At 44.7% G+C, this 26,905-nt stretch overlaps 1 protein-coding gene across 1 annotated transcript in view; it reads left to right on the top strand.

Annotated features, from left to right (window-relative positions):
- Positions 1–26,905, top strand: part of tnxba (tenascin XBa) — a 152,046-nt gene that overhangs the window by 79,099 nt on the left and 46,042 nt on the right. Inside the window, exons 8-9 of the mRNA XM_049480534.1 lie at positions 8,031–8,155; positions 10,707–10,839. Coding sequence (XP_049336491.1) covers positions 8,031–8,155; positions 10,707–10,839 — 258 coding nt within the window. The remainder of the gene's footprint in view (positions 1–8,030; positions 8,156–10,706; positions 10,840–26,905) is intronic.

The following is a 26,905-nucleotide window of genomic DNA, read 5'->3' as shown; positions in this document are numbered from 1 at the left end:
AGATTTATTAAAACTGACAGCATGCAAAGGTGTAAAACTAAATGAAGAAACAAAATAAAACACACAATCAGCATAAAATATGCAATTACTACAATATCTAATACACATATACAACCACACGGCCTACAATTAGCCTAGCAAGCTCCAAACTAGCTTAATATGTAAAAAAGACGAATACCAAATAAACAACCATTTTTACTTTAATAAATTACAAAATATGTCAAAATATAAACATAATATATTTGTACAAACAATATCCTTCAAAAATACTCACAGACGATGCTTCTACACGTGATATCAAAAGAGGATGAGCTTGGATTCACCAGCTGCTCAATCTACCATGCCAAACTGGCCTGATTGAAAACAAATGTTCAAGGTGACTTCCTGTAAGTGTCACATGCCTACCATAAATTTTAGAACAAGACACCACCTAGTGGCAGGAGGAACAAATAGCACACAAAAAATAATCAGTCCAGAACACTCCCCGTCTGGTATCTAAAAAGATGCCACCTTTAACAAGGGGGGTTAAGAAACTATAAACCCTAATCAGTCTCTGGGGAGAGGAGTAGGACGACCTCTGAGACTGGCCGCAGAAAGGTCTTGCTTGATCCATCCCTTGTAGTCTTGATCTCCACCTTCCTTACCCTCCCATCTGTGCTGGGGAAGGTCTTGATGATGATGCCCATGGGCCAGTCGTTTCTCTGTAACTGGTCATTTTTCAAGAGGATGACATCCCCTTCTTTCAGATTGCATTTCTCCTTTTCCCACTTCCTGCGTCTCTGCAGAGTGGGGAGGTACTCGGTCCTCCATCGATGCCAAAAGGTGTTGGCGAGGCTTTGGACCTGCCTCCACTGCTTGCCGTAGAGGTCCTTCTCATCAAATTCACCCTTGGGAGGAGGAAGGACACTGACCTTCTGTGTGAGAAGTGTCGCTGGTGTCAGGATGAATGGGGCGTCGGGGTCTGTGGACACAGGAACCAGAGGACGGGCGTTCAGGATAGCCGAGACCTCTGCCATTAACGTAGTCAGGACCTCATGCGTGAGCCTTGCTGGGCTGACCTTCAACAGCATCGAGTCCAGGATACGCCTTGTCAGTCCAATTAGCCGCTCCCAACTGCCCCCCATGTGCGAAGAGTGTGGTGGGTTGAAGATCCACTTACACCCATTGTCACTGAGATATCCCTGCACCTCCTTGTCGCTAGTCACAGAGTCTATCTGCAACTCCTTACAGGCCCGACAAAGTTGGTGCCACAATCACTTCTGATCTGTTTCGCAGGCCCCCTGACTGAGAAGAACCGCCTTAGAGCATTGATGAAGCTTGAAGAGTCCATTGACTCTAGTACTTCTATATGTGTGGCCCTGGTGCTCATGCACGTAAAAAGCACAGCCCATCTTTTGTTGCTAGCCAGTCCTCCTCTGGTCCGCCGTGCTGTGACCATCCATGGTCCGAAAACGTCCACACCCACAAATGAGAAGGGAGGATCTTCGCTGAGGCGGTCCGCAGGTAAGTCGGCCATCTTTTGAGTCTCCATCTTCCTGCGTAGCCTTCTGCATGTGACGCAGTGATGAAGGATGCTGCTGATGCGCCGTTTCCCACTAATAATCCACAGGCCTGCCGCTCTCACAGCACCCTCGGTGAGGTGCCGTCCTTGGTGCTGGAACTGCTCATGATAGTGCCGGATGAGCAAAGTTGTGACATGGCTCTGCCCAGGTAGGATTACAGGACTAACCTCTCTTCCATCCAGGTTTGCCTTGGACAGGCGTCCTCCTATCCTGAGAATGCCCGCACTGTCAAGGTAAGGACACAGGCTGAGGAGTGAGCTTTGCTTAGGAATGGCTTTTCCTTCCCGAATGCATTCCAATGTCTCCGCGAAGGCATCTTGTTGGACAGCCCGAATTATGACGTTTCTCGCTTTCTCCAAGTCTTCTGTGGGACAGGGCCCTTCATGGATATGCCAACCCCTGCAGCTGTTCCCCTGTGTGAAGGAGTGGGCAACATGCATGAGCTTAGCAATCGCTCGGTTGAGTGACCGCCAGCTGGAAAACCTCTCAAAACGCACAGGGCTAAGTTTTTCGCTGGTAACCCTGTTGAAATGACAAGTGATCTGTGGGCGGACGTCAGAGTCAGAGCCAGGGTTGACCAAGTCAAAGGAACTAGGTGTAGGTTCAACTTCAGCTGACATCAACAGAAATGGTGGTCCACGCAGCCATGTGGTGTGAGCTAGGCTGCCTGCTGGGACTGCTCGAGAGCCGTGGTCAGCAGGGTTTTGGTCGGAGGGCACGTACTTCCATTGTTTAGGGCTTGTTGACCTCCTAATGCGCTGCACCCTGTTGCTCACGTAGACGTAGAATCGTCTCGATTCATTGTGAATGTAGCCTAGGACCACTTTACTATCCGAGTAAAAGGTCACGGCGCCAAAGATGGTGTCCATCTCATCTACAATTGCGTCTGCAACCTCTACCGCCAGAACCGCAGCACACAGCTCGAGCCTTGGAACTGTTGTTTCTGGACATTGAGCAAGCTTCGCCTTGCCGAATACGAAGCCAACCTCCACGTTGCCGTTCGCAGTGGTTGTCCTAACATAAGCAACAGCAGCTATAGCAGTAGTGGAAGCATCACAGAATACACACAGGTCCTTATTCCCTGCTTGGCGGAGAGAGGTGGAGGTATATTGGCGCGGGATCTTAAGCCATTCAAGCTCCTTCAGAGAATCCCTCCACAGTTTCCAGTCTCTGTACTTTTCCTCAGGAAGAGGGGCATCCCAGTCGCATAACTCTGTGGTGAGCTCCCTCAGTATGGACCTTCCTTGGATGATTACAGGTGCAGCGAAGCCCACCGGGTCAAACAGCTTACTGTTGAAAGGACCCCACGTCTGGTGTAAGGCTTCTCCTCATCAGCAACTTGGAAGGTAAACACATCATCAGAAATATCCCAGCTCACCCCTAAACTTCTCTGCATGGGAGGGGGGTCTGTGCTGAGATCCAGGTCTTTCATCCCCTTAGCCAGATCGTCAGGAGGGAAGGCTCTCATCACAGCCACCCTGTTTGACATTATCTTGTGAAGCTGAAGGTTGGAGAGGGCCAGCATGTCTTGAGTATTATGAAGAAGAGTGATGGCTTCCTCTTCTGAAGGGACAGACAGAAGGCCATCGTCAACATAGAAATTCCTTTCAACGAACAGCCTGGCCTCTGTGCCATACTCCCTCTCTCCCTCTGCAGAAGCTCTTCGTAGCCCGTATGTGGCCACGGATGGTGATGGGCTATTTCCAAAAACATGTACGCGCATCCTGTACTCAATGACGTCATCATCCAGGTTATTATTGCGATGCCAGAGGAAGCGCAGAAAGTTCCGATGGTCCTCACGTACGACAAAACAATGGAACATCTGCTGGATGTCAGTCGTCACTGCCACTGGCTCCCTCCTAAACCGCAGCAGTACCCCGAGCAAACTGTTGTTCATGTTTGGGCCCGTGAGGAGAACATCATTGAGGGACACCCCTTGATGTTGTGCACTGGAGTCGAATACCACTCTCACCTTTCCAGGCTTCTGAGGATGATATACTCCGAAGAACGGTAGATACCAGCACTCCTCATCTGGTCGTAAAGGTGGTGCCACTTCAGCATGTCCATTCTCGAAGAGCTTGCTCATGAACTCAGTGAAATGCTCTCTCTTCTCCGGGTGTTTCCTAAGTGTCCTGGTGACTGTAGCGAGACGGGTCCTTGCCTGCTTGCGGTTGTTTGGCAGACGCTGGCGTGGGTTGCGGAAGGGGAGTGGAGCCTGCCAGCTGTTGTCATCACCCTGTTTCAGTTCCTTCACCATAATTCTCAGAAAAGCAATATCTTCCATAGATGGAGCTGTTTTTTCATCGTCCTTTGTGTGACAGAAGATGGACTTCCCCATGAGTCGCGTTTTGTCATTTGGCAAGGATGGTTGTTCTAAGACAGAAGGATTCTGGAACTGGTAAGTGGGGTTGAGCTTCTCTTTGATTTCGATCTTGTTGAGACAAGGACACAGAATGCTAGGACGCCCATTCTCAAGAATGTAGGTTCTGTAGGTGTTCACAGGCGAAGGTACATGTGCACCATTAATACACACATCCCCTACTATCACCCAGCCGAGGGCTAATCGCTGGGCAAAAGGAGCATGTGGGGGGCCATTTCGCTGTTCAAGGACCTTGTGCACCTGAATCATGTCTCTTCCTAAAAGAAGTAAGACCTCAGCCTTTGGGTCAAGAGGAGGTATCTTAGAGGTTAGGAACTTCAGATGTGGATGGTACATCACAGCAGCTGGGGTGGGAATCTCCGCCCTATTATCAGGAAGTTGATCACACTCGATGAGTGTAGGCAGAGCTAGACTGGTCTTTTCATCAGCCGACTCCACCATAAACCCTCTGGCTCTGCGGCCGGCAGCCTCGGACACACCTGCACAAGTTTTAAGTGTGTAGGGCGAGGTGTTGTCGGCTATGTTGAACATCTCGAAGAACGATGACCTGGCTAGTGATCTATTACTCTGGTCATCTAGGATGGCGTACACTCTTGTCTTCTTCTCAGGTTGGTCTTTAGGATATACGTAGACCAGACTGATTTTGGCACATGACTTGGTTGTTGCGCTGTCTCCACAGACCTCTGTGCAGATTGAGGTAGTGACTGAAGCAGGAGTAGATTCCTCTCCCTCTCCGCCATGGTCTTCGGAGGGGCCGCTAGCTGGCCTTGTCAACCATGCTGCAGGGCCAGCATGAAGGGTTGCAATGTGCTTATCGCTGTTGCATTCAGAGCACTGGATTTGCAGTCCTTAGCTCGGTGGAAGGTTGAGGAACAACAACGGAAGCATATGCCATTCTCCTTAAGAAAGGCCTTACGCTCGTCCAGCGGTTTCGCTCTAAAGGCTCTACACTTAGTTAGGGGGTGAGGCTTTTTATGTATAGGACACTCTTTCTTCAGGTTGTCTGAACCCATGGTCTCATTCCCCTTAGCAGGATTGTCCACCTCTGTTTTATGCACGGCTATCAGGGTTTTAGCTGACCTTGGTAAGAATTTCCCACCTCTAGGTGTCATGTTGCTGGGAGCTGCGGCAGCAAAGCTCGGATCATTCCTCATCCTTGCTTCTGCACGAATGAAGTCGGCGAACACGGAGAAGGGTGGAAAGATGACGTGGTGTTTTTCTTTATAACTCGTACCGTGCACCATCCACTTCTCCTGCAGGTTGAATGGCAATTTTTCCAGGATAGGGTTAATGCCTCGCAGGAACCCATCCTCCTTGGCTGCCTGTATCTCTAGGAGAAGGTCTCCTAGTTCTCGTAGCTGCTTGGGTTCTTTATTGGAGAACTTGGGGAACCGCTCAAGCTTGTTAAAGAGAGCCGTCTCCATGGCCTCTGGTGATCCAAAGACCTCCTCTAATCTTTGCCAGACCATGTTAAGGGCCTCACGAGGGTAGTTGATACGAACTGATCTCACTCTCCTTGCATGATCTGCAGATTCCGGACCAAGCCACTTAATCAGCAGGTCAAGTTCCTCACTAGGCTTCAGACCCAGATCTTCAGTAGCGTTACGGAAGGCAGACCTCCAAGCCCAGTATTCTTCGAGTCTGTCATTGAACTTTGTGAGTCCAGCTGTAAGTAGCTCGCGGCGAGCTAAGAACCTTCCCAGCACTGAGACATTTGCACTGGATTCTCCTCCCTGTGGATAGATGTAATCCACTGTATCTTGTCTGGGAGTCCATCGGTTCTTTGGTTCAGATGCTGAGTGTGATCCGATAAATCCACCTTCTCTTTTTGGTGTGAATTGCACTGACGGCCGTTTTGAATAAGCAGCTGTTGCAGCTGGCATTGTGGCTTTCACAGACAAACGTTGACTCTCACCTTGGCTTGGCTCATGATGTATCTGATCATCATTAGAGTTGAGGTTAACAGCTGCTAAGGGACTAAAATCAGCCCTTTTATCCTGCTTTGGATCATCTGTGCATTGATTAGATTTCACATAAGCGTACTGTTCTTGAACATATTTCTCTTTTCTCTCAGCTGAATGATAGGATGAGGCTGGGTCGACATCATGAACTCCAGTGAGCTCCCCCATAGCTGCCAAGTCCACTGCCGATTCCAATACATTAGCTTCAGCACAAGCGGCATCGGCCTCCTTCTCTTGCTGTATGGCTTCCAATGTGGCATCAAGACGGGTCTCCTCCACTTTCAGCTGAGCCTTTTTCACCTTAACATCAATCTCCCTTTGTGCATGCAATGCTCTTGCCCGAGCAGCTTCTGCCTTAGCTCGTGCTTCCAATGCAGCCAAGCTAGCTGCAGATCTCACAGAGTGCTTCGATGATTTTGATGTTTTAGATGAACGTGAACACTCTGACCTTGTTTCACTTTCTTCTCTTGCCGACATCTTGAAACTGGTAGATGTAGAACAGGCCGGATATCTTACTCACTGTGGTAGAGATCACTGTTGAGTCCGTCTTTTTACTGTTCTGCCCTCATTAAAGAGTTCCCCTTCTTCAATTAGACAGACAGATAACTCCCATAACACACTGGTCAGATTTGTAGATTTATTAAAACTGACAGCATGCAAAGGTGTAAAACTAAATGAAGAAACAAAATAAAACACACAATCAGCATAAAATATGCAATTACTACAATATCTAATACACATATACAACCACACGGCCTACAATTAGCCTAGCAAGCTCCAAACTAGCTTAATATGTAAAAAAGACGAATACCAAATAAACAACCATTTTTACTTTAATAAATTACAAAATATGTCAAAATATAAACATAATATATTTGTACAAACAATATCCTTCAAAAATACTCACAGACGATGCTTCTACACGTGATATCAAAAGAGGATGAGCTTGGATTCACCAGCTGCTCAATCTACCATGCCAAACTGGCCTGATTGAAAACAAATGTTCAAGGTGACTTCCTGTAAGTGTCACATGCCTACCATAAATTTTAGAACAAGACACCACCTAGTGGCAGGAGGAACAAATAGCACACAAAAAATAATCTCAGTCCAGAACAGTCATTATACCACGGTGCTAGCTTTTTATCCCTAATTTGTTTTATTTTTGTCGGCGCAACGCGGTCAAGGTTAGAGCGGAGCACAGTTTGTAGATTTTCTGTTTTGTGCTCGAGATCATGTTCATAGGACGGAAGGGAGATGGTTAAGTCAGGGAGTTTATTTACAAATTCATTAGCAATTGCGGTTGTTATTTTACGCTTGCTGATATAGCGGGGCAGGAGGAGGATATTTTGATTAAAAACTATTTCAAACATAATTAGATAATGATCGGATATTGAGTCATCTTGAGAAAGAGTAAATATATTCTCAGCCTCAATACCCAGTGTCAAAAAGTCTAATGTATGACTACATCGGTGAGTGGGGCCAATTACATTTTGTTTAAAGCCTAGAGCATCTAAAACTGATTTAAATGCAACAACTGATATGTGTTATATTGTTCTAATAAATTATTGCATTCTGTTTTTACCTACTTTTCACACAGTGGATTTGGGGTTATGTTTTTTATAGAAGAGGAATAATTTTAATTCACTTATTTAGTTATGAAACTGCAGTATGTGTAGTTTTTTGTAATAATTGTCTAGTAATGTTAATTCAGTATGAATCTTCTGCTGTGTATACACTGTAAACATTTTTCCCTGTAAGTTATAGTATTTTACCTGTATTGTTTTCAAATTACTAGTAGAATGACAAGAATACATTGTTTATTGTCTGTTTCTTGCTGTAAAATAAAAAGTATTTTGTTAAAAAAAATGCAACTGTATTTTTGTAATTTTACTATAAAACTTTGCATTTTGTTTATCCATAATGAATCTAAAGTATATGTACACTGTAAAAAAGGGTAAATGTACATGATTTGTAATTTTTTTTTAAGTATTTATCTGGTTATTTTAACAAAAAAAATGGCGCAGCATTTTCTGTAATTTTATACAAATTTGTTTTTTTGTTTTACAGTATTATTTGTGAAGTGATGGCAATCCAGTATGAATCGATGGTTTTAAATGTGTTTTTCAGGAGTGAAGCTCCAGGCAGTGATCCCTACTGAGATCACCTTCAGTTCGGCTGTGATTTCATGGAAGGCTCCACACCTGGCTTTTAGAAGCTACAGGCTGACATATCAGCATGACAGGAACAGTAAGGTAAAAAAAAAAAAAAAAACCTAAACGACTACATATGATTATTCTGCTCACACTAACAGCCTATGCCAAACCTCCAGAAAGGCTAGACTGACAGCCCCACCCACTGTACATTGGAATGTAATTGGTTGATTCCTAATTATACTGGTTGTCAATCGGTGAAGTCCCGATCAATAGGAGAGCTAGTTTAGTTTGATACCACTAAGAGTGTGTACTGTTTCACTTTTTTGTTGACCTAAAATTAGTACCTTACTAATTTTAACACCAATTTAACACCAGCTACATCTACAGAGATGTTTTCTCCAAATGACTGGACACCTAGAACAGTGTAAAGGCCTCCACATACTTCCAGCGAAACAAAGTTCGCGAGCATTGCACGAAGTCTGCGGCTTCGCATTGCCTGTCACAAATGCTCCACAACTGCAGGTAGTGCTGTGACATTAGTAAAGTTAAATTTCATGACTACTGGAAAACGTTTACCCATCGCACTTTGGCTAGACAAGCTCTGAAATATTGGAAGTTTAAAAACATATACTAGAAGAAGAGGAGGAGGAAGAACTGTTTCGCTGCTCAGTCTTTATGTAGACAAGAAAACAGAAAACCGCAGATGGTACGTGAGACCTTTTTCTGATTCTCCAACACACTCATACAACCAACAGACTCACCACATCATACATTCCAGCACATTTTGTGGACATGCCTATTGCATGTGGAAACACACAGTCTGAAGAGTGGAGGAGACAGGTAGAGGGTGACAACAACCTTTAGCACCCAGTAAGATTGTCAAGTGCACGAGCTACCAAAGCAGCCATTGGCACGCGAAATACCTTGAAGCAGTTATTCTGTTTAGCTCATGGATCTGTGCCATGGCAAGATGCAATTATTAACAGAGGTGTACTTAATCAAGTGTGAGACGAAATATTTCTATATAGCTTATTCTATATTCACCAATCATCTTTGACTGTTATTTACACAAGTTTTATACCATATTGTTAAATATTCAGAAATTTGAGACAAAGTTGCTTCCAAGTCTATGTTTATTTAAACTAAAATGTTATGTAGTATAATCTACATCAGTTGAACTGTAAACTTAAATGTGAAAGCTGTTTCCAAAAGCTCAAAGTAAAAAACAGTACACAGTTTAGTGTACAATGTTCAACTGTAATCTTAACACTTTAAAAGTTTCAATACAATTAAATGCACTGTATTCTTTGAACATTTTTCCAAACTCCAATAGATAGATAGATAGATAGATAGATAGATAGATAGATAGATAGATAGATAGATAGATAGATAGATAGATAGATAGATAGATATAGTCTCTCAATAAGGAATCTTAAAGGAGACGCTGTACTTGCTCAGCGATATAGTGTCATAGTGCTCATAGTGTCTTCGGACATGGAGTTCACCCAGCTTCCATGTGCATCACACGACAAAGGAAGCCCCTGTGCGACGTCCGAGGCTGTTTGTTTTCTCCGCAATTCCGTCACATTGTTCAAGGCCTTTAGGGGTCATCACTCAAACTTTGCTAATGCCTGGTTCACAATACACAACTTTTTCAGTGGTCAGGTGGTTCTTCCATTTACATAACACAACAAGTTGTGCAGACAAACCAAGTCTCCCTGAAGCTGCAGGAGTCTCCCGCATTTCGGTAGTGGCTCCCTGATGCCCGCGAGTCACATATAATCTTCCGGAATTCAGAAGGAGCGCCCCAAGAGCGCACTGCACACAAACGCGCACACAGGCCACAGACTTTTTTTCTCTAATCGCGTGTGGGAAGGAGAGAGAGAAAACAGAGAGGGTTCTGATTGGCCTGTTCTCTGCAAAGAGTCTGTGAGACAGCCAATCAGTTTTTAGTGTGGGCGGGCAGTGTTTTTCCCCCATCCCATTGCCCCAATTGTTCAGTGAGTGAGAGAAAGCAGATCATGGCAGAGGCAGGGAAAGCAGAGGCAGGGCCTTCCATAAAGAAAAATGATAAAACTCATTTCACCTCCGAGTACTCTAAATTTAATTTAAAAAAAAGTAAAATTAATTAAAATAAAAGTAAAGTTTCGTTATCCTTTGGTGTGTGTGCAAGTTTTTTTTTTGTTTGTTTGTTTTTTTTTTGGCCCTGAAATTAACTTTTGCAACTTGGGATGTCTAAATTGTGCTGTAATCAAAGTCTTTCAATTTGTTGAAAGTGGTTTTCAAACTACATGACTGAACGCAACACAGTTAATTACACTATCTGGCTGCAGTCCAGAAATATATTTTTTATAAGAATTTACAAGCAATAAACACAGACTAGAAATAGACACAGTAGAACAAGTGATGCCATGCAGAAGTTGGTTGGTCACATGGTTGTGATCCCATTGGCTGTTTCTGACTGGTCTAGTTATTAAACCAAATTTCGTGACTCATCATGCGGGGAGCATCTTTTAGTAGTTCTAGCAGCTCTTAAATTTGCCTCTGTGCTGAGGTTTTTGTCAATGTACAGTCAGTTACTGAAAAACCTGGCTAATGTTGTGTAGAATTAACTAGGAATAACATATTTGTATGCTTTGTAAACAAACAGGAAGTGGTTCTAAACCCAACCGTGACCCAGTATGAGCTGACTGATCTGGCAGCATTTTCCAACTACACAGTGAAAGTAGACGGAGAGCGTGAAGGACAATACATCAACATCGTCTCCTCTGCATTCACAACGGGTAAGTTCTGGATCTGATTTAGTAGATTACGATCAGGGTCATTCAGACATATCTGTTTAGAGCACCATCTGGTGCACTGAAGGTGCCATTACTGGGCATGGGTGCTCAGCCAGCCGCTCTAAGGAGAGTTCTCAGAAGGTAAATTGATTTAGGGTCTGCAATGTGGAGCAATTTTACAGTGGAGCATTTGAACATCTTATAATATCTGAAACCATATAACACTATCACAGAGACGCTGAACCTCATGCCAACAGTGCATTTAGAACCAAGTGGAAACTAACATTAAAGCTAATTCACAAACTACAGAAAATGAAATTAAATCACTGTCATTTATTACAAACCATTCATTACACACCAGTTTATAGAGCAGTTTATACACACCAACAAACAACAACAGATACCAACAGAACCAACACACTCAGAGGAAGGGTATCTAAGTGTATTTAAACTGTGGGGCTGTATTACAGTGGCTTGCAAAAATATTCATACCCCTTGAACCTTTTTACCTTACAACTACAAACTTAAATGTATTTTATTAAGATTTTACTACAAGTCTTTTGGATTATGTCTCTATCAGCTTTGTGTATCTAGAGACTGAGATATTTGTTCATTCTTCTTCACAGAATAGCTCAAGCACAAGCTTGGCAATGTCTTGGTAGGTTTGCAGTTGTAGAATACTTTTTTCAGTTTGGGATGAAGGATTGAACAGTGTTTCTTGGGATGCTTGTTACATTACTGTCTGACTGTGGATGAACAAGGATAAGGCTGGGACTCAGGTTTGAAGTTCATTAACTCGTGGGTGGATTATTTAAAGATGAAATCAGAAGTGTGTTACAAATAACATAGTCCATGCTACAACACTCTGCTGCAGAATACCCCCCTATTTTCCACCAGCTGGCTGATGTGGACAGTTATATCCGGCCACCAGACATACTGGTGGGCTCTCGCTCTACACTTGACTTTCTCCTGGTGGCCACTATGAAGGTCCTAAAAAAAATATTTCCTCATGCCTTGAGGAATCCTAATTCTTTGGCCTCTTAATAGCAGCTCTGCTGCTATAGATATGTTTTCCCTCTCTGGCCAGTACGGCCCCAGATCTGGAGGAAGTGCATGTTTCTCTGATCATTCACTTAATTAGCTTTGCACATGTGGGGTTCGCTTTCTGTTTGTCTTGCATTACCTTTAATCTTGCTTCTGTAGCAGGAAGGGTCTAGACCAGTGGTTCCCAACCTATGGGTCGCGACCCAACCTATGGGTCGCCAAAGATCCACGATGGGTCGCGAAGCCCTCTTGATTTTAAGGGGTTTAATTTTAATACTATATATAGTCTAGGGTAAGCAAAATTCGCCGCGCTGCGCTGCGCTCTCTCTGTCTCTCTCTCTCTCTCTGGCGCGCGCGCGGGCGCTCTCTCCGGCAGCGCGGAGCTGAATTCAGCGCGAGGCTGAATATAATAATATAATAATATAAGAATATAAAACTCAGTTTAGTTAAATAAATGAAAATGAGCGAGGGCCTGTAAAGTTAATCAATTATTGTCCAATATTTGGACAGGTTGAGATTTTGGTGAGCTGTTTTACTGATTTGAAACTGAAACTGAAACTGATATTATTCTTTTTTTTTGTTTGTTTGTTTTTATTTTATATAAATTATTTTTTATTCATTTTAATAGTTGTATTATTTTATTGATCTAATTATTTTTTTCTTCATAATATAAGAATTCCTTATGTTTTATGTATCAATTTTTCCTTTTTTACGTGTTTATTTTATTCATCTGTAGTAAATGTCAGTTTTTATTTGTCATTTCTAAATCCCCCCCCCCCCCCCCCCCAAACCAATTATACACTTACATCTTTTACATTTGGGGGGGGGGGGGGTGTTATGTTGGGTCACCAAAGCTTACAATGGTAAAAATATGGGTCCCTGAGGAAAAAGGTTGGGAACCACTGGTCTAGACAACCACATCCACAAACACTTTGACCTCTGCCTCATTGTGTTTCACAGGAGCTCTTGACAGTGCATCTGCTCTTATTAAGCACCTAATTAGGGCATTTAACACTTTGATCAATGATCAATGATGATTCTTTAAAAAATGCAATCAACTGGTTCTCCTAGGATGTTTCTGGGCTAAGAGTTATGGGCGTGAGAAAAAATGAATGCAGAATTTTTGTAAACCCACTAGAGGAGCCAGAGGTCCCAAACCCATGAGGCTGATGTGTCAGATAAATTTTGTCTATGGAACACCACCAGCAAAATACTGTGGCGGCTCTGGGTTGTGTGTGTGGCTGCCTGTAGGCATGTTTCTGTTCTCCTGTGTGTGAGGATGACAGGGGTGGGGCATCTCCCTTGGGAGGGGTTATGCAGAGAGGGTGGGCACCACTCTGGATCTGCCATCTGGGAGACACACAGCTGGGTTGGTGGCCTTTGGGCTGTTTTAGCTCTCCTAGTCTTGTTAAAGACTGTAAGTGAGTGGCAAGCCTGTTCAATAAAGGAGCTGTTGAGCATTCAGCATGAGTCTCACGGGTCTTCCTTCCTCTTCCACGCCACATTTGGTGTCAGAAGTGACCCTGCTGGAAGATATTGAGCTGCTGGCAGGGGAAATCGAACGGCTGAGGAGGAAGACAGCGGACCAACGGACTAGAGGCAAGGCTCTCCAGCGGAGTGGACTCGGACCTGACGGCGCCAGCAGGCTGTTCGGAGGTCGTGGCCGGGGAGAGGACGGCGCGAGGACGGCGGCGCAAGCCTCCGGGATGGCGGGCTTGACGGCTCAACCCCGCCTTACCCTCTACGATGGCAGCGCTGACTGGACAGCCTTCGAAGCTCAGCTTGAGATCGTGGCGGTCGTTGCGGGCTGGACGGACGCCGAGACGGCAGCCAACCTCTGCCTGGCGCTGCAGGGCGACGCGCTGAGGGTACTGATCGAGCTCCCCGCCGAGTGCCGCTGCGAGCTGCCTGAACTGACGCGGGCGCTGAGAACACGTTTCAGCCGCCAACCGTCGGAGGCGGCCACCAAAATGCTAGTGGCGGACAGACGCCGACAGCAGGGAGAGACACTGGGCGTGCTGGCATCAGAGATGGCCCTGCTAACCCGCCAAGCTTACCCAACGTTTCCGCGAGCGGCCCAGAGGAGGCTCGCGTTGGATCACTTTCTGCGCGCCCTCGAGCCGAGCGAGCTGCGCAAACACGTGAGGCTGGCCGACTCGCAGACCCTGGAGTCCGCGGTGGAGGTGGCGGAGCGGTCCGAACTCATCCTCTCAAGCCATCCTGGACCGTGGGGGGCGTCGCCGGTTGCCCGTGATTCGCAGAGGTGGGGTCGGAGCCGGTCTGATGCCCAACTGGAGTGCTGGCGCTGCGGGGGGCGTGGCCACAAGCGAGCGCACTGCAGCCGGCCGGGAAACGGAGCTGGGACCACCCAGTGAGGGTTACGGTGGCCCCAGGAATGCTATGCTTACCCTCGGGATCTGCTTCCGGAACTGCCGGACTCAGCGGCTACTTCCTGAGATGCACATTGAATGGAGTGACGGTGAACGCGCTGGTGGAGACGGGCTCGTCAGTCTCACTGATACGGCCCGAGCTCGCGATGGAGGTAGCAGGTGAGTTTGTGACTGACAACAGCCAGCGCATCGGTCTCTCTTCAGTCACCGGGGATCCTATAGGTCTCCTAGGATTAACGGAGTTGACGATTGATGTCGGCAACGACCCGTGCATTCTGGGTAAGGACCTGCTCTCACACGTCGGAGCTATCATTGACTGTGCATGGGGCTCGGTGCTGGTGACTGGACTCCCCGTAGAGATACGCGACGAGTTAGGGGTAAGTGAACTGGTGGTAGGGAATGTGTGTGATTCGGTGCGTGATACGGTAGAGGGTCCGCTAGAGGAGATGCTGGAGCGCAGTTGTGTGGGTTTATCTGGTCCCCAACAACTCCGTTTGCACGAACTGATCGGCCGTTTTCGCACGAGTTTCGCTGTGTCTGAGCGTGAGTGTACTAAAACTAACCTTGTGGTTCATTCGATAAACACGGGTGACGCCCAGCCCATCAGGCTGAGGCCGCACCGTCTGGCGTTAGCAAAGCGCGTAGCAGTTAGTCCGCGAGATGGCGAGTACGCATTATTGAGCCTTCGAGCAGCCCGTGGTCGGCCCCGGTGGTCCTTGCGAAAAAGAAGGATGGAAATTGGCGCTTTTGCGCGGATTATCGGCGACTTAACGCTGTCACGAAGCTTGACTCCTACCCGCTCCCCAGGATCGACGATACGGTGGACCAGCTGTCTGGCTCAGCCTGGTTCAGCTCGTTAGACCTGAGGAGCGGATATTGGCAGGTGCCCCTCGCGGCGGGGGATAGGGAGAAACCCGCTTTCTTGCTCGGCTCAGCCCTATGGCATTTCACGGTGCTTCCGTTCGGATTGTGTAACTCGCCGGCTACTTTTGAGCGTCTTATGGAGCGTGTTTTATGCGGTGTTCCGCGGTCGTGCTGCGTCGTTTATTTCGATGATGTCTTGGCGCACGGAACCGACTTCGACTCCGCACTGTCTCACCTTGAAATGGTGCTCGGCGCGATTCAGGCTGCTAACCTGAAGCTCAATCCGGCAAAGTGTAATCTGCTAAGGCAGCGCGTGAGCTTCCTGGGCCACGTAGTGAGCGGTGCTGGCGTGGAAAACGATCCCAAAAAGACGGAGGCAGTCCGTGAGTGGCCCACACCGCGAGACGCAAAAATGGTTCGCAGGTTTGTGGGGCTCGCCTCGTATTACAGGCGGTTTATTAGGGGGTTTGCGGACGTGGCAGCACCGCCTCATGCTCTGACTAAGCCTAGTGTGAAATTCCGCTGGTCTGACGAGGCGGAGCGGGCATTCGAGGAGCTAAAAAGCCGCCTGTGCAATGCTCCGATTCTAGCGTATCCGAAGGTGTCTGAGAGTTTCATTGTGGATACTGATGCGAGCGACCACGGCCTCGGAGTAGTCCTGTTGCAGGTTCAGGACGGCTCCAAGCGCGTAATAGCGTACTATAGCCACCGCCTGGACAAGGCGGAGCGCAACTATTGCGTAACGCGCCGGGAACTACTTGCAGTGGTCGAAAGCCTTAAACATTTCCAAGCGTACGTGTATGGGGTGCCCTTTCTGCTGCGCACCGACTACGCCTCGCTACAGTGGCTCATGCGTTTCTGCGAGCCCGAGGGCCAACTTGCGCGCTGGTTATCTAGACTCCAGGAGTTTCGTTTTGAGGTTGTGCACCGCCCGGGCCGTGGCCACAGTAACGCGGATGCTTTGTCACGCCGGCCGTGTGTGGGCGCCGACTGCAAACATTGTGCTCGTGCTGAGGAGAAATCTGCTGAGACTGCACGCTGCGCTGCAATCTCCGGGGATGTTACTGGCGCTGTCGGGGTGGCTCAGGTGTCCGTAGAGCAGCTCCGCGATGCGCAACGGGCAGATCGCGAATTATCGTGGGCAGTACACGCGCTCAGTGCGAACGTCACACCGTCGTGTGGGGAGGTGGTGCCGCTGGGCCCGATTGCTAAGGCGTTGCGCTCCAACTGGGCTAGTTTTAGTTTGTCCGACGGCGTGCTGTGCCATACCTGGGAGGATCCGGCGAACGGGCGGCGCGTGTTTCAGGTGGTGGTACCGCGGGCGCTTAGGGGCTGGGCACTTTGGTGTCACCAAGACTCTGAAGCGCCTGAGGCAACGCTTCTATTGGCCTGGGTGTAGAACCGACGTGGAACTCTTATTGCACTGCTGTGACGTGTGCGCTGCCAAGAAGGGCCCCTCGAGGGCGCCCCGCGCCCCACTTCACCCTTACCAGTGCGGCAGCCCGATGGACCTGCCGGTAGTGCTGCTGGCCTGTCGCTCCGCTGTGCAGGAGACGACGGGATTCACGCCGGCTCTGCTTATGTTCGGCCGCGAACTGAGGACGCCGGTCTCCCTGGCTTTTGGGGCGCCTCCTGACGGGGGCGGGTACGCTTCGGACACGCCCACTTTCGTCTCTGACCTTATCTCTTCGCTGGAATTAGCGCACTGTCTAGCGCGCTCCAACCAGTCTGCTGCCGGGCAGAAGCAGAAGCGTGCGTACGACACGCGCTGCTTTGGGGACCCGTTGGCGGTGGGGGCGAGGGTTTGGCTATATAACCCTCAGCGGAAGAAGGGACTGTGCCCGAAGCTCCAGTCGGCCTGGGTGGGTCCGTGCTTGGTGCTGTCCAGGCTGGGGGAGGTGGTGTATAAGATCCGGTGGGGCAGACGCACTATGATTGTGCACCGTGATAGGCTGGCCCCCTATAGGCCGAGACTGTCGGACACTGTGGACGGTGGTGTGGAACCTGCCGGCCTTGCACTTGTGCCTGATCTGAACTCTGGCTCTTCGGAGCCGCTGGCAGACGGTGCCGTACCCGGCCCCTCCAGGCTGCCGCGGGCACGGAGGCCGCCCGCCCGCCTTAATGACTTTGTTTGCGACTGATTGTAAAAAAAAAAAAAAAAAAAAAAAAAAAAAAAAGTTTTGTTGTGCACGGGGTTTGTGTTGGGTTGGTGGGGTCGCCGGGACGGCTGACCCTTGGGAGGGGGGCTATGTGGCGGCTCTGGGTTGTGTGTGTGGCTGCCTGTAGGCATGTTTCTGTTCTCCTGTGTGCGAGGATGACAGGGGTGGGGCATCTCCCTTGGGAGGGGTTATGCAGAGAGGGTGGGCACCACTCTGGATCTGCCATCTGGGAGACACACAGCTGGGTTGGTGGCCTTTGGGCTGTTTGAGCTCTGTGGGGTAATGGTTTTAGCTCTCCTAGTCTTGTTAAAGACTGTAAGTGAGTGGCAAGTCTGTTCAATAAAGGAGCTGTTGAGCATTCAGCATGAGTCTCACGGGTCTTCTTTCCTCTTCCACGCCACAAAACAATTGAGATAGGTAGGTGTATATTTATAACAGTTCTGTTTACACTACTGCTGCGGCTCAGCACACAAAACCCCGGGGTGGATTTTTACTTTTAACTAGTGTAAACAGAACTGTTATAAATTTACACCTACCTATCTGAATTTTACTTTGCTGGTGGTGTTCCATAGACAAATTCTAACCATTTGCTTCTTAGGACCTGGACTACCCACCTTTGTGTAAGTAACTAGGTTTACATGAATCTCTGGTTAGTCTTGCCTTTTACAGGGACTCTAAGACAAGGTCACTGGCTAAACTGCACTTTGCAGGGCATTACACATGTTGGAAAGTAACATATGGCATTGCAAAGACTGTTATTTGTGTAAAAATGTCTTTACTTTAAACTGTTGTTCGTCTCACTGCCTCACAGTGCTGTTGGCCAATCAGAGGTGAAATGTTTGCATGTATGAATGTTCATGAACAAGATCCAAAATCCTATCATTTCTCCCCGCCCATTCCTCCACCAGACTAAAGCAGGATTATACCGGAGCACTTTTTTCACAAAAAACACCCCACATGGCGTTCATTTATTCTAGAGACCACAACAAGACCTTTTAAAATGAGCAAAAAATGATGGAATGAGACCTTTAAATGCATATTTACAAAAGGGTGTGATAAATGTTGTGAGAAGTGAGCTCTCCTCAGACAATGGGATGTGCCAGGAGCTGGAGTTGGCATCCAGCTATGTGAACATTTTTTTCCCAGCCAGCATAGACAGTGTATGGTCAACTAGAGGGAGAATGTGTCTGTCTTGCCGCACCTACTTGTTCAGGTGTGTGAGGTTGACACAGAGCCTTTCCTTGCTGCTTCTTTAGTAGATGGTCCAGCACACCATGGTGTAAGTTTGGTCAATTTTGAAACTCTTATGCCATTCAGCTCTTACTTTGTCAAGGGCAGTGGTACTCTGCATAGCGTTGATGGTGCATATGGAATCACCCGTCTCCAACTCTATTTTGTAGGGCTCTTTTAATGTCCCTAAGCCAAAAAACACTGTGGGGTACAGTCAGAGTGGAAAAAGTACTAAAAAATTGTAATTAAGTCAAAGTACCTTTACACTGCTAAAATTCTACTCAAGTAAAAGTAAAAGTTCCCATCAAAAAATCTACTCAATTTAAAATGTACTTTGAGTAAAAGTTACATAGTTACTTTTAAATTATTTCATGTTAAAAAGTACAAATCATAAATTAAATCCTTTTTTAATGAACTTAATAGTTCATTAAAAAAGGATTTAATTTATGATTTGTACTTTTTTTCCACATAATAATTTGGACCTTTCAGGCAGTATTTCTTTAGACCACCACATAAAACATTTTTTAAGTTTCTATGACCCTTTTTTTCTTTACTGTTAAAATGTTATGGTCATATAGGTGATAGTAAACCGTATTTTTATTTTAGTTTTACAGTTCTTTTTTTTTTTACTTTTACTTTTACTTCTTTGCTTTAACTGCTATTTACATGTTTTTTTCCCCCATTTAAGCAGATTGTTTAATGTTCCCAATAGGGCTGTTGCAGTAAAATAATTTCCCCGGCGGTTTTATATGGTGGCTCAACACTGCGATATGCGGTATGACGAGATATGCCTTTATTTTAAAACTATATAAATGTTTTTTATAAATACTTTTTAACGTGCTTTTTTGAGGCTAATATTATATTTTTTGTTTCACCCGTGCTTTACTCACCCAAATAAACTTAAAGCTTAATCCAGGGCTCCTCAGGACCACAAAGTATTTGGAGCAGCTGCATATCAGCATGAATCGCACATTTGAAGTGCCGCTCTGAGCTGAGTGGACGGCTTCGATGAAAAGCGCGAGATATCATTTATTCAAATGTATTTAAATCATTTGTTAAAAAAAGAGGCCAAATTATGACCCCCGGCAGAATCAGACTCTTCTTCGCGTGCTCACACGTCTGGTAAACATGTGGGCGCTAGAGGTTGCTCTCCCGCTGTCCGTTTATTTTGTGTGTAAACTCTTTATATTTCACTCAGAACACAGCCAGATATTAAGCCAAACTAAGACTCTTAGACAGTGCTAGTTTAGTTGTATATAACGAAAGAAGACGGGTATTGCAGAACTAAATAACTCGTAGGACTTAACGTGTTTTAGCCATAATGATCATTATTAGGAGAACATGTTAAACACAGCTTAATCGTAAAATCTGTGAAGATTCACACTCAGATTCACAAGTTCAAATCTGAAAACCTGATATTTACACCTGCCGAAATGATACTCCCCCTCTGATATCAGCACCCTTTGAAGAGCACAGCACAATCTCAAATAAAAATTTGCCTGGAGACAAACGTGACACTGAAGGCACGCCAGAGCACTGTAAAGAAAATAGTGGACATTAAATAGGAAAAGAAGAAAAGAAATTATCAGTTATTTACATTTATATCTTGCTCTTGTGCTCTAGTGTTACAGTTATTATACAGTGTCCAGATTTCGCCGTGGAGGCGTAGCTACGCACAGCCTAGCCTTCGGCGCCAGCGCAGCAAATTGCGTCCAGCTGGGAGAGCGCATGGTGCTCAGCAGTTATATTTTTATATATGGTTTTAAAGAAATTACTTTCAATAACACCCGTTTTACTCTCCCATTAATTTATAATAGTTTTTTAATGTAATATGATGATATAATTTGTCCTACATATTACAATTACATTTGGTCACATCTAAAATATTTAAAATATTGGAATAAATTATCGGATTTATCAAAATTTCAATATAAATTCCCCACTCAAATAAACATCTTAAACATTGTATTATTTTTATTTTAGGCCAGCAATTATAATTGAATATAGTGTTACAGATTTAAAGCAGGTCTTATGTGAGCCATTTATAGAACTGCTTCTAATTCCATTATTCAAATTTTTAAAATTATTTTTCTTTCCTTATTTTTACAGTGTACAGTTGGAACTAAGTCAATAAACACAGCTTCAGGTTGACACGCATATCATGCTTCACAGTATATTTGATAACACAGAGACAGTCCTCCTGCATCAGTTAAAGGTTTATTTCCTTTATTTATGACTGGAACTGGTTGTATTTACGTTCCATTGATCGCAATAACTTAAGTAAAGCAGCTGAAGACCTCCGCGGACCTACGCACGCTCTCAGGATGCGGCATCACGCGGCGGGAATCCCGAAGCCGAAGCTCAATATAGGCGAGGCTGCGGGTAGAGACGCCTCTCAAAATCTAAACACAGTATTATTTAACTATAACAATACAGTATTAATAAGCTTTAGGTTCTAAATGTGTATAATTTATTATGAGGACGTCGTTGCCTTGTTATTCCACGCGCGAGCATCCGTGCACAGACGCATCCGCACTACTTTTTTTTTTATTCAGACAATTGTTTTTTTTTCAGCATTTTATTTTTTAATCAGTAACAGGAAGTTTTCTAATGTAGCAAAGTAAATTACTTGCGTCAAAATGTACTTGAGTAAAAATAAAATTACCTATTTTAAAAACTAGGGTAACTCATAAAATCTACTCAATTACAGTAATGTGAGTAAATGTCATTCGTTATTTTCCACCTTTGGGTACAGTTCCTCAAAATCTTTCTGCGGGCCCTGCACTGCATAGACCCATTTATCGGCCCAGTGATGGCTTGACTAGCCCACCAACAACATAAATGTCCTGCATGTGGTGTCCTAAGCCGCACAGAACTTTTTTAATGGCTGCAATGAACCGTGATTTTTGAGTAGAAACTGCTTGGAATTGCTGTAACAGCAGCTCCTTTATTCAGCTTGAACTCAGCCTTGTCAGTATTTAGCTGCACCAACCCTGTCAGCATGTGCACTGCTGTAATAAAGGATTCCACACTCTTACCTGACTCTTGGCTTCTCTGGTTGAAGCATGCTCTTTCAAATATTACATTCCTTTTGCTCACACAATGCTCGGTGAATGCTTTTGTGACAGTTTTGTATGAATTTTTGTGCTCCTCCGTTAGTAGCAGCACATTTTAAATGATCTTGGCTTTACCACCAGCAGCATAAATGAGAGCATTCAATAGAAATTTGTCCGTTTGTCCAATTCTGTCACTATTCTATAGCCCTCATAGGGTTTTAGCCAACTTGGCCACTCATTAGCATTGGTAAAGTTGGACTTGCCAAGTGGTTCCTACCAAGTGTCAACACTGCAGCTCCACTGTAGTCCTCTTTTACCACAGAGGGGGTGGTGTTTTTTTTACTGAATTTGTGGGTGTGGTTCTCACCTGTTTATAGGTAGCTTAACCTTACCCGTTCTAACTTTATTATCCGTACCAACATACACCTATAGAGTGGACACAGACACAGTTTTGAAAAATAAGTGTATTGTAAAATTATAATAGGAAAAATATAATATCACACACAATTTCAAATATCAAAAATAAAATAAATAACATATTTTAGAATAGTCTACAGTAAACCAATTACTGTATATAACCAGTTTAGATAACTAAAGAATTATAAACATCTTTAGAATATAGTTTAGCATAGAAACTATTAGCTTGTAGTATAGATAAGGAAACTCATAGCTTATAAAATAACTGCTTGATGATCTTAATGATCACCCTAATGTAAATTCATAACCAGTAAACCAAATACACTTGAAAAATGAACAGATTTAACCAAGAGTAAATAAACTTATTTATACTTTGTGTAAATCCAGTGCAACCTCACTTAAATGTGAACTCAAATATAAAAGTAAAATATGTTATAGCAAAATACAACTTAACAGCATTTAGTTCTGTACTACTGTGACTGGTCACTCTTTATATACGCACAGTTGACGCAATATAGCAGAATAGTTCGTGATAAATTGCCTGTAATATCCACAAAATCCAAGGACTGCAAAGACTTCGATCAGTTGGTTGTGGCCAATGTGAGACACCCTTGATTTTGTTAGGGTCTGTAGCAATTCCTGCAGCAGAGTCAATGTGTCCCACATACTTTACTTGTGTCTGACAGAATTGACACTTATTAATAGAGACTTTCAGACCATGCTCCTCTAGTCGATCCAGGACTCAAAACAACTGTCCTTCATGTTCAGCGAGTGTCCATCCAAAAACTATGACAATGTCTAAGTAAACTAGACACTGCAACAAGTTCATAACTTCCACCACCCGTTCCATCAGTCTCTGAATTGTAGCGGGGGACCCAGTGATCCCTTGAGGCATTCTCTCGAATTGGTAAAATCCTAGGGGACAGATGAAAGCGATTTTTTCCTTATCTTGATCAGCCTTCTTTATTTGATAGTATCCACCTCGAGGACAGAGGACTACTGACTGCCTGATAAACAGTCGAGAGCATCATTCACCCTTGGGACAGTGTACTGGTCTGGAACAGTTTGGGAATTTAATGTACGATAGTCAACGCACATTCAGATCTTCTTGCTTTTCTTTCTGGAACTACTATAGCTGAAGCATACAGACTTCGAGACTCTTTAATAATTCTTGCGGCCAGAAAATTCTGCAGGTGATGGCAGACATCATCAAGGTCTGTGGGTGCAAGTCTGCGGGAAATCTCTCTAAATGGTCGTGGATCACTGTGGCGGATGTCATGCTCTACGCCCTTGGCAAGGCCCACGTCCCACTTGTCCATTGAGAACACGTTGGTCCCTTGAGTTAGTCTATGCACCAACCTTTCTTTCCAGGCCTGGACCTACCCACTTGACATTCCTGAACATTCATCCACTGGCCTGACAAGGATCTCTGCAGCATTCTGGAAGGGTGTTAACATGCCATACTTGAGCTTGGTTGGTGATGGTGCTCTTTGTGTCTGGGCTCACTTGGACCATGATGAAAGGATCTTTTGTACATGTGCTCCAGTTTTATCACAGTGAGCTTTATTACAGTGCCGTTGCTCCAGTTTTATCACAGAACGTTTTTTTACAGTACCGTTGCTCCAGTTTATCACAGTGCACTTTTATCCTTGCTACAATCCTATCGCAGTACACTTTATTACATTACCCATGTTACAGTTCTATCACAGTCTATCATAGTACGCTTTATTACAGTACCTTCACTCCATCCTTATCAGGGTATGCTCTATTACAGTATCCTTGTTACAGTCCTATCACAGTGCACTTTATTACAGTACCCTCACTCCATCCTTATCACAGTACGCTCTAATACAGTTCCCTTGTTACAGTCCTACGACAGTACGCTTTATTACAGTACCCTCACTCCATCCTTATCACAGTACGCTCTATTACAATACCCTCGTTACAGTCCTATTACAGTATGCTTTATTACAGTACCCTTGTTACAGTCCTACCACAGGGCACTTTATTACAGTACTCTCACTCCAGTCCTATTACAGTGCGCTTTATTACAGTATCCTCACTCCAGTTCTATCACAGTGCGCTTTATTACAGTACCTTCACTCCATTCCAATCACAGTAAGATTTATTACTCTACCCCCACCTCAGTCCTCTCACAGTACTCTTAGTTACAGTATGCTCACTCCTGTCATATCACAGTGCTCTTTATTAAAGTTCCTTTGCTACATTCCTATCACAGTGCGCTTTATTACAGTATCCTCGCACCAATTCTATTAGTGTGCTTTATTATTACAGTACCCTCACTGCAATTCTATTAGTGTGCTTTTTTATTACAGTACCCTCATGCCAATTCTATTAGTGTGCTTAATTATTACAGTACCCTGGCTGCACAAATGTCATTTACTGGCATGAATTATTAATGATATTCATGCAGGTCTTCATGTGAGTCAGGGAATTTGAGGTAAAAACCAAAGGGTCAGCCCACACCTCATAGAAAAAACTAAATTCAGCAGTACTTAAGTATCATTTTTCATGAGTTCATGATGTTGTTTATATAATATAAAAGAGTGGGAGACACTATATGTACAAGTAGGGTTGGGCGGTAAGACGGTATTTCGGTATACCACGGTATTTAAATATGGTGACGGTATTGTAAAATAGTGACGGTATATTAACCACGTGACGTTCCAAACCTGAACTTTGAAAAACAGACGTTTAAGACATTCTGCGCATCCACACTGAAAGAGCAGTAGGAGGGGTCAGCAGTTGAAGCTCCCTGATTGGTTATAGGGTGGGGATTCTCACTGAGGAGCTCATACAGCAAAAACTCAATAAACTCTACAGGTTTCACTAATTTTCAACCAAATTATCACCACAAATAGCCACATTTGTGCTGGAGTGGCAATAAACCCCCAACAAAAAAACAACCAACAACCGAAATAATAAGATTTATCAGTTTATCCTGCAGCGTGGTGTGTTCAGCGTGAGTTACTCACATAGTTACAGCTGCTTCTCAAATATTCCTCATCTCCCGTTTCTCTAAAAAACAGTGTTTTTATGTCCCTCACGCTCATATTCTAATCCCATACAGAATTCTGCAGTTTGCTCAGGGTTTTCTGTCGTTATTTCACGGCTAGCTCAAGCGCTGTAAAAATAAGTATTTCCGCGGACCGCGAGGCGCTGCGCACGGCATCGCGCTGCTGAATCTGACCCCGCAGAACCCCGGCTCCCCTTCACCAGCAGAAACGGCACAACACCACCCGCTGATAAACTGCTGTAGTGGATACAGCGCTTATAAATAAATTAATAAACACGAAAATTAGGGTATTCAATCTGTAATTTCAGTTCGTTCTAGTTTTTTCTTTTAATTACCGTTTTTATTACTTTCAGTCAAGGAGAACTTTCGCTTTCATGCATGCTTGCTGGCTGTCCGTTTTTTTTTTTTTGGTACCTAAAAGTGGCACAGTAGGTGGCTGTCAGATTATGTTTTATCAATAAAATACTAAAAATATTTAAAATGAGTAAAAAATAATTAATATAAAATAAAAACTCCCCAAAACCTCAACCCATCCTTTATATTTGACAATATTTGATTAACTGTACAGGTCCTCACTCATCTTAATTTATTTAACTAAAATGAGTTTTCAAATTATTTCTAGCCTCGCGCTGAATTAGCTCCGCGCGCGCTTTCCTTGTGACTGACGCTAAACTGTTTGATCCAACTGTTATATTATGTTATATTAATACCATTTTAACATTTCTATGTTTTGAAATTCGTTATATTATATTTTTGTCAACATTTTGGGTTTATATTCGTTTGTTATTGTTCTAATAATAATAGAAATTACATAATTTAAAGTAAACCCTCCCTCGGAAGGGCAATATCAAGGACGGCAAAAGGGCAGTTGCCCAAACACATTGGGCCGTAATGTCTGCACGTCACTGGTGATTAGCATGCGATAGCATCATATAAAATAAAAATATTATTAAAAAACAGATGACTATTTCCTGGAGCCTGGACTGACCCGAGATTTTACATTACTTTCCTCTGGCCGGGTCGTTTCCGGGCTGAGAAATAAAAATCAAAGTACCCTGCTATTTAAAAGAATGGGAAATGAATAACAATAATAATATAGTTCTGCATACTAGAGTTTAGATTGTCTGCCTGAACCCGAGCCTGAACGCGAGCCTGAACGCGAGCTCATCCGCGCATTTAAAGCTCTGCAGCATTTAATATAAACATAAAAATAGATATAAAATAGGAAAATATTTAACTCAACTTAGCTCAAAATCCTAAAAGTAATATAATCTAACGAATTCTAAAATAACAAAAAAGAAATAGTGCACAAAGGTACAAAAATAAAATAGTATACATAGAAAAATAAATCATCCGCGCAATTAAAGCTCTAACGAATTCTAAAATATCAAAACACACATGTACAAAAAAAAATAATAAATACCCCCATCCCCCCCCCCCGCCGGTAATACCGTATATCGCCATATAATCTGACAACGGTATGACGGTATGAAAAACTTCAATACCGCCCAACCCTATGTACAAGTGCGAAGTGAGTGTGTGTTGGGGGCAGGATTGGGATGGGGGTAGAGCAGGAAGAGAGTTCAGCATCCTCACAGCCTGATGGATGGGGCTGTCTCGCAGTCTGCTGGTCCTAGCACCGAGACTCCACAGTCTCCTCCCTGATGGCAGCAGGCTGAAGAAGCTGTGTAGTGGGTGGGAGGAATCTCCTGCCAGACGGAGGCCTTTCCGTGTGAGGTGGGAGCTGTACAAGTCCTGAAGTCCTGGAGAGAGGTGCCAACGATCTTCTCAGCTGCTCTCACGATGCGCTGGAGGGTCCTGCTGGTCAGGATGCTCTCGTTGGCCCCTCTGTAGAAGGTGGGCATGATTTGG

Source organism: Astyanax mexicanus, chromosome 6, assembly GCF_023375975.1.
Source record: "Astyanax mexicanus isolate ESR-SI-001 chromosome 6, AstMex3_surface, whole genome shotgun sequence".
NCBI lineage: Eukaryota > Metazoa > Chordata > Actinopteri > Characiformes > Acestrorhamphidae > Astyanax > Astyanax mexicanus.
This window is presented reverse-complemented; position numbering and strand designations above follow the sequence as displayed.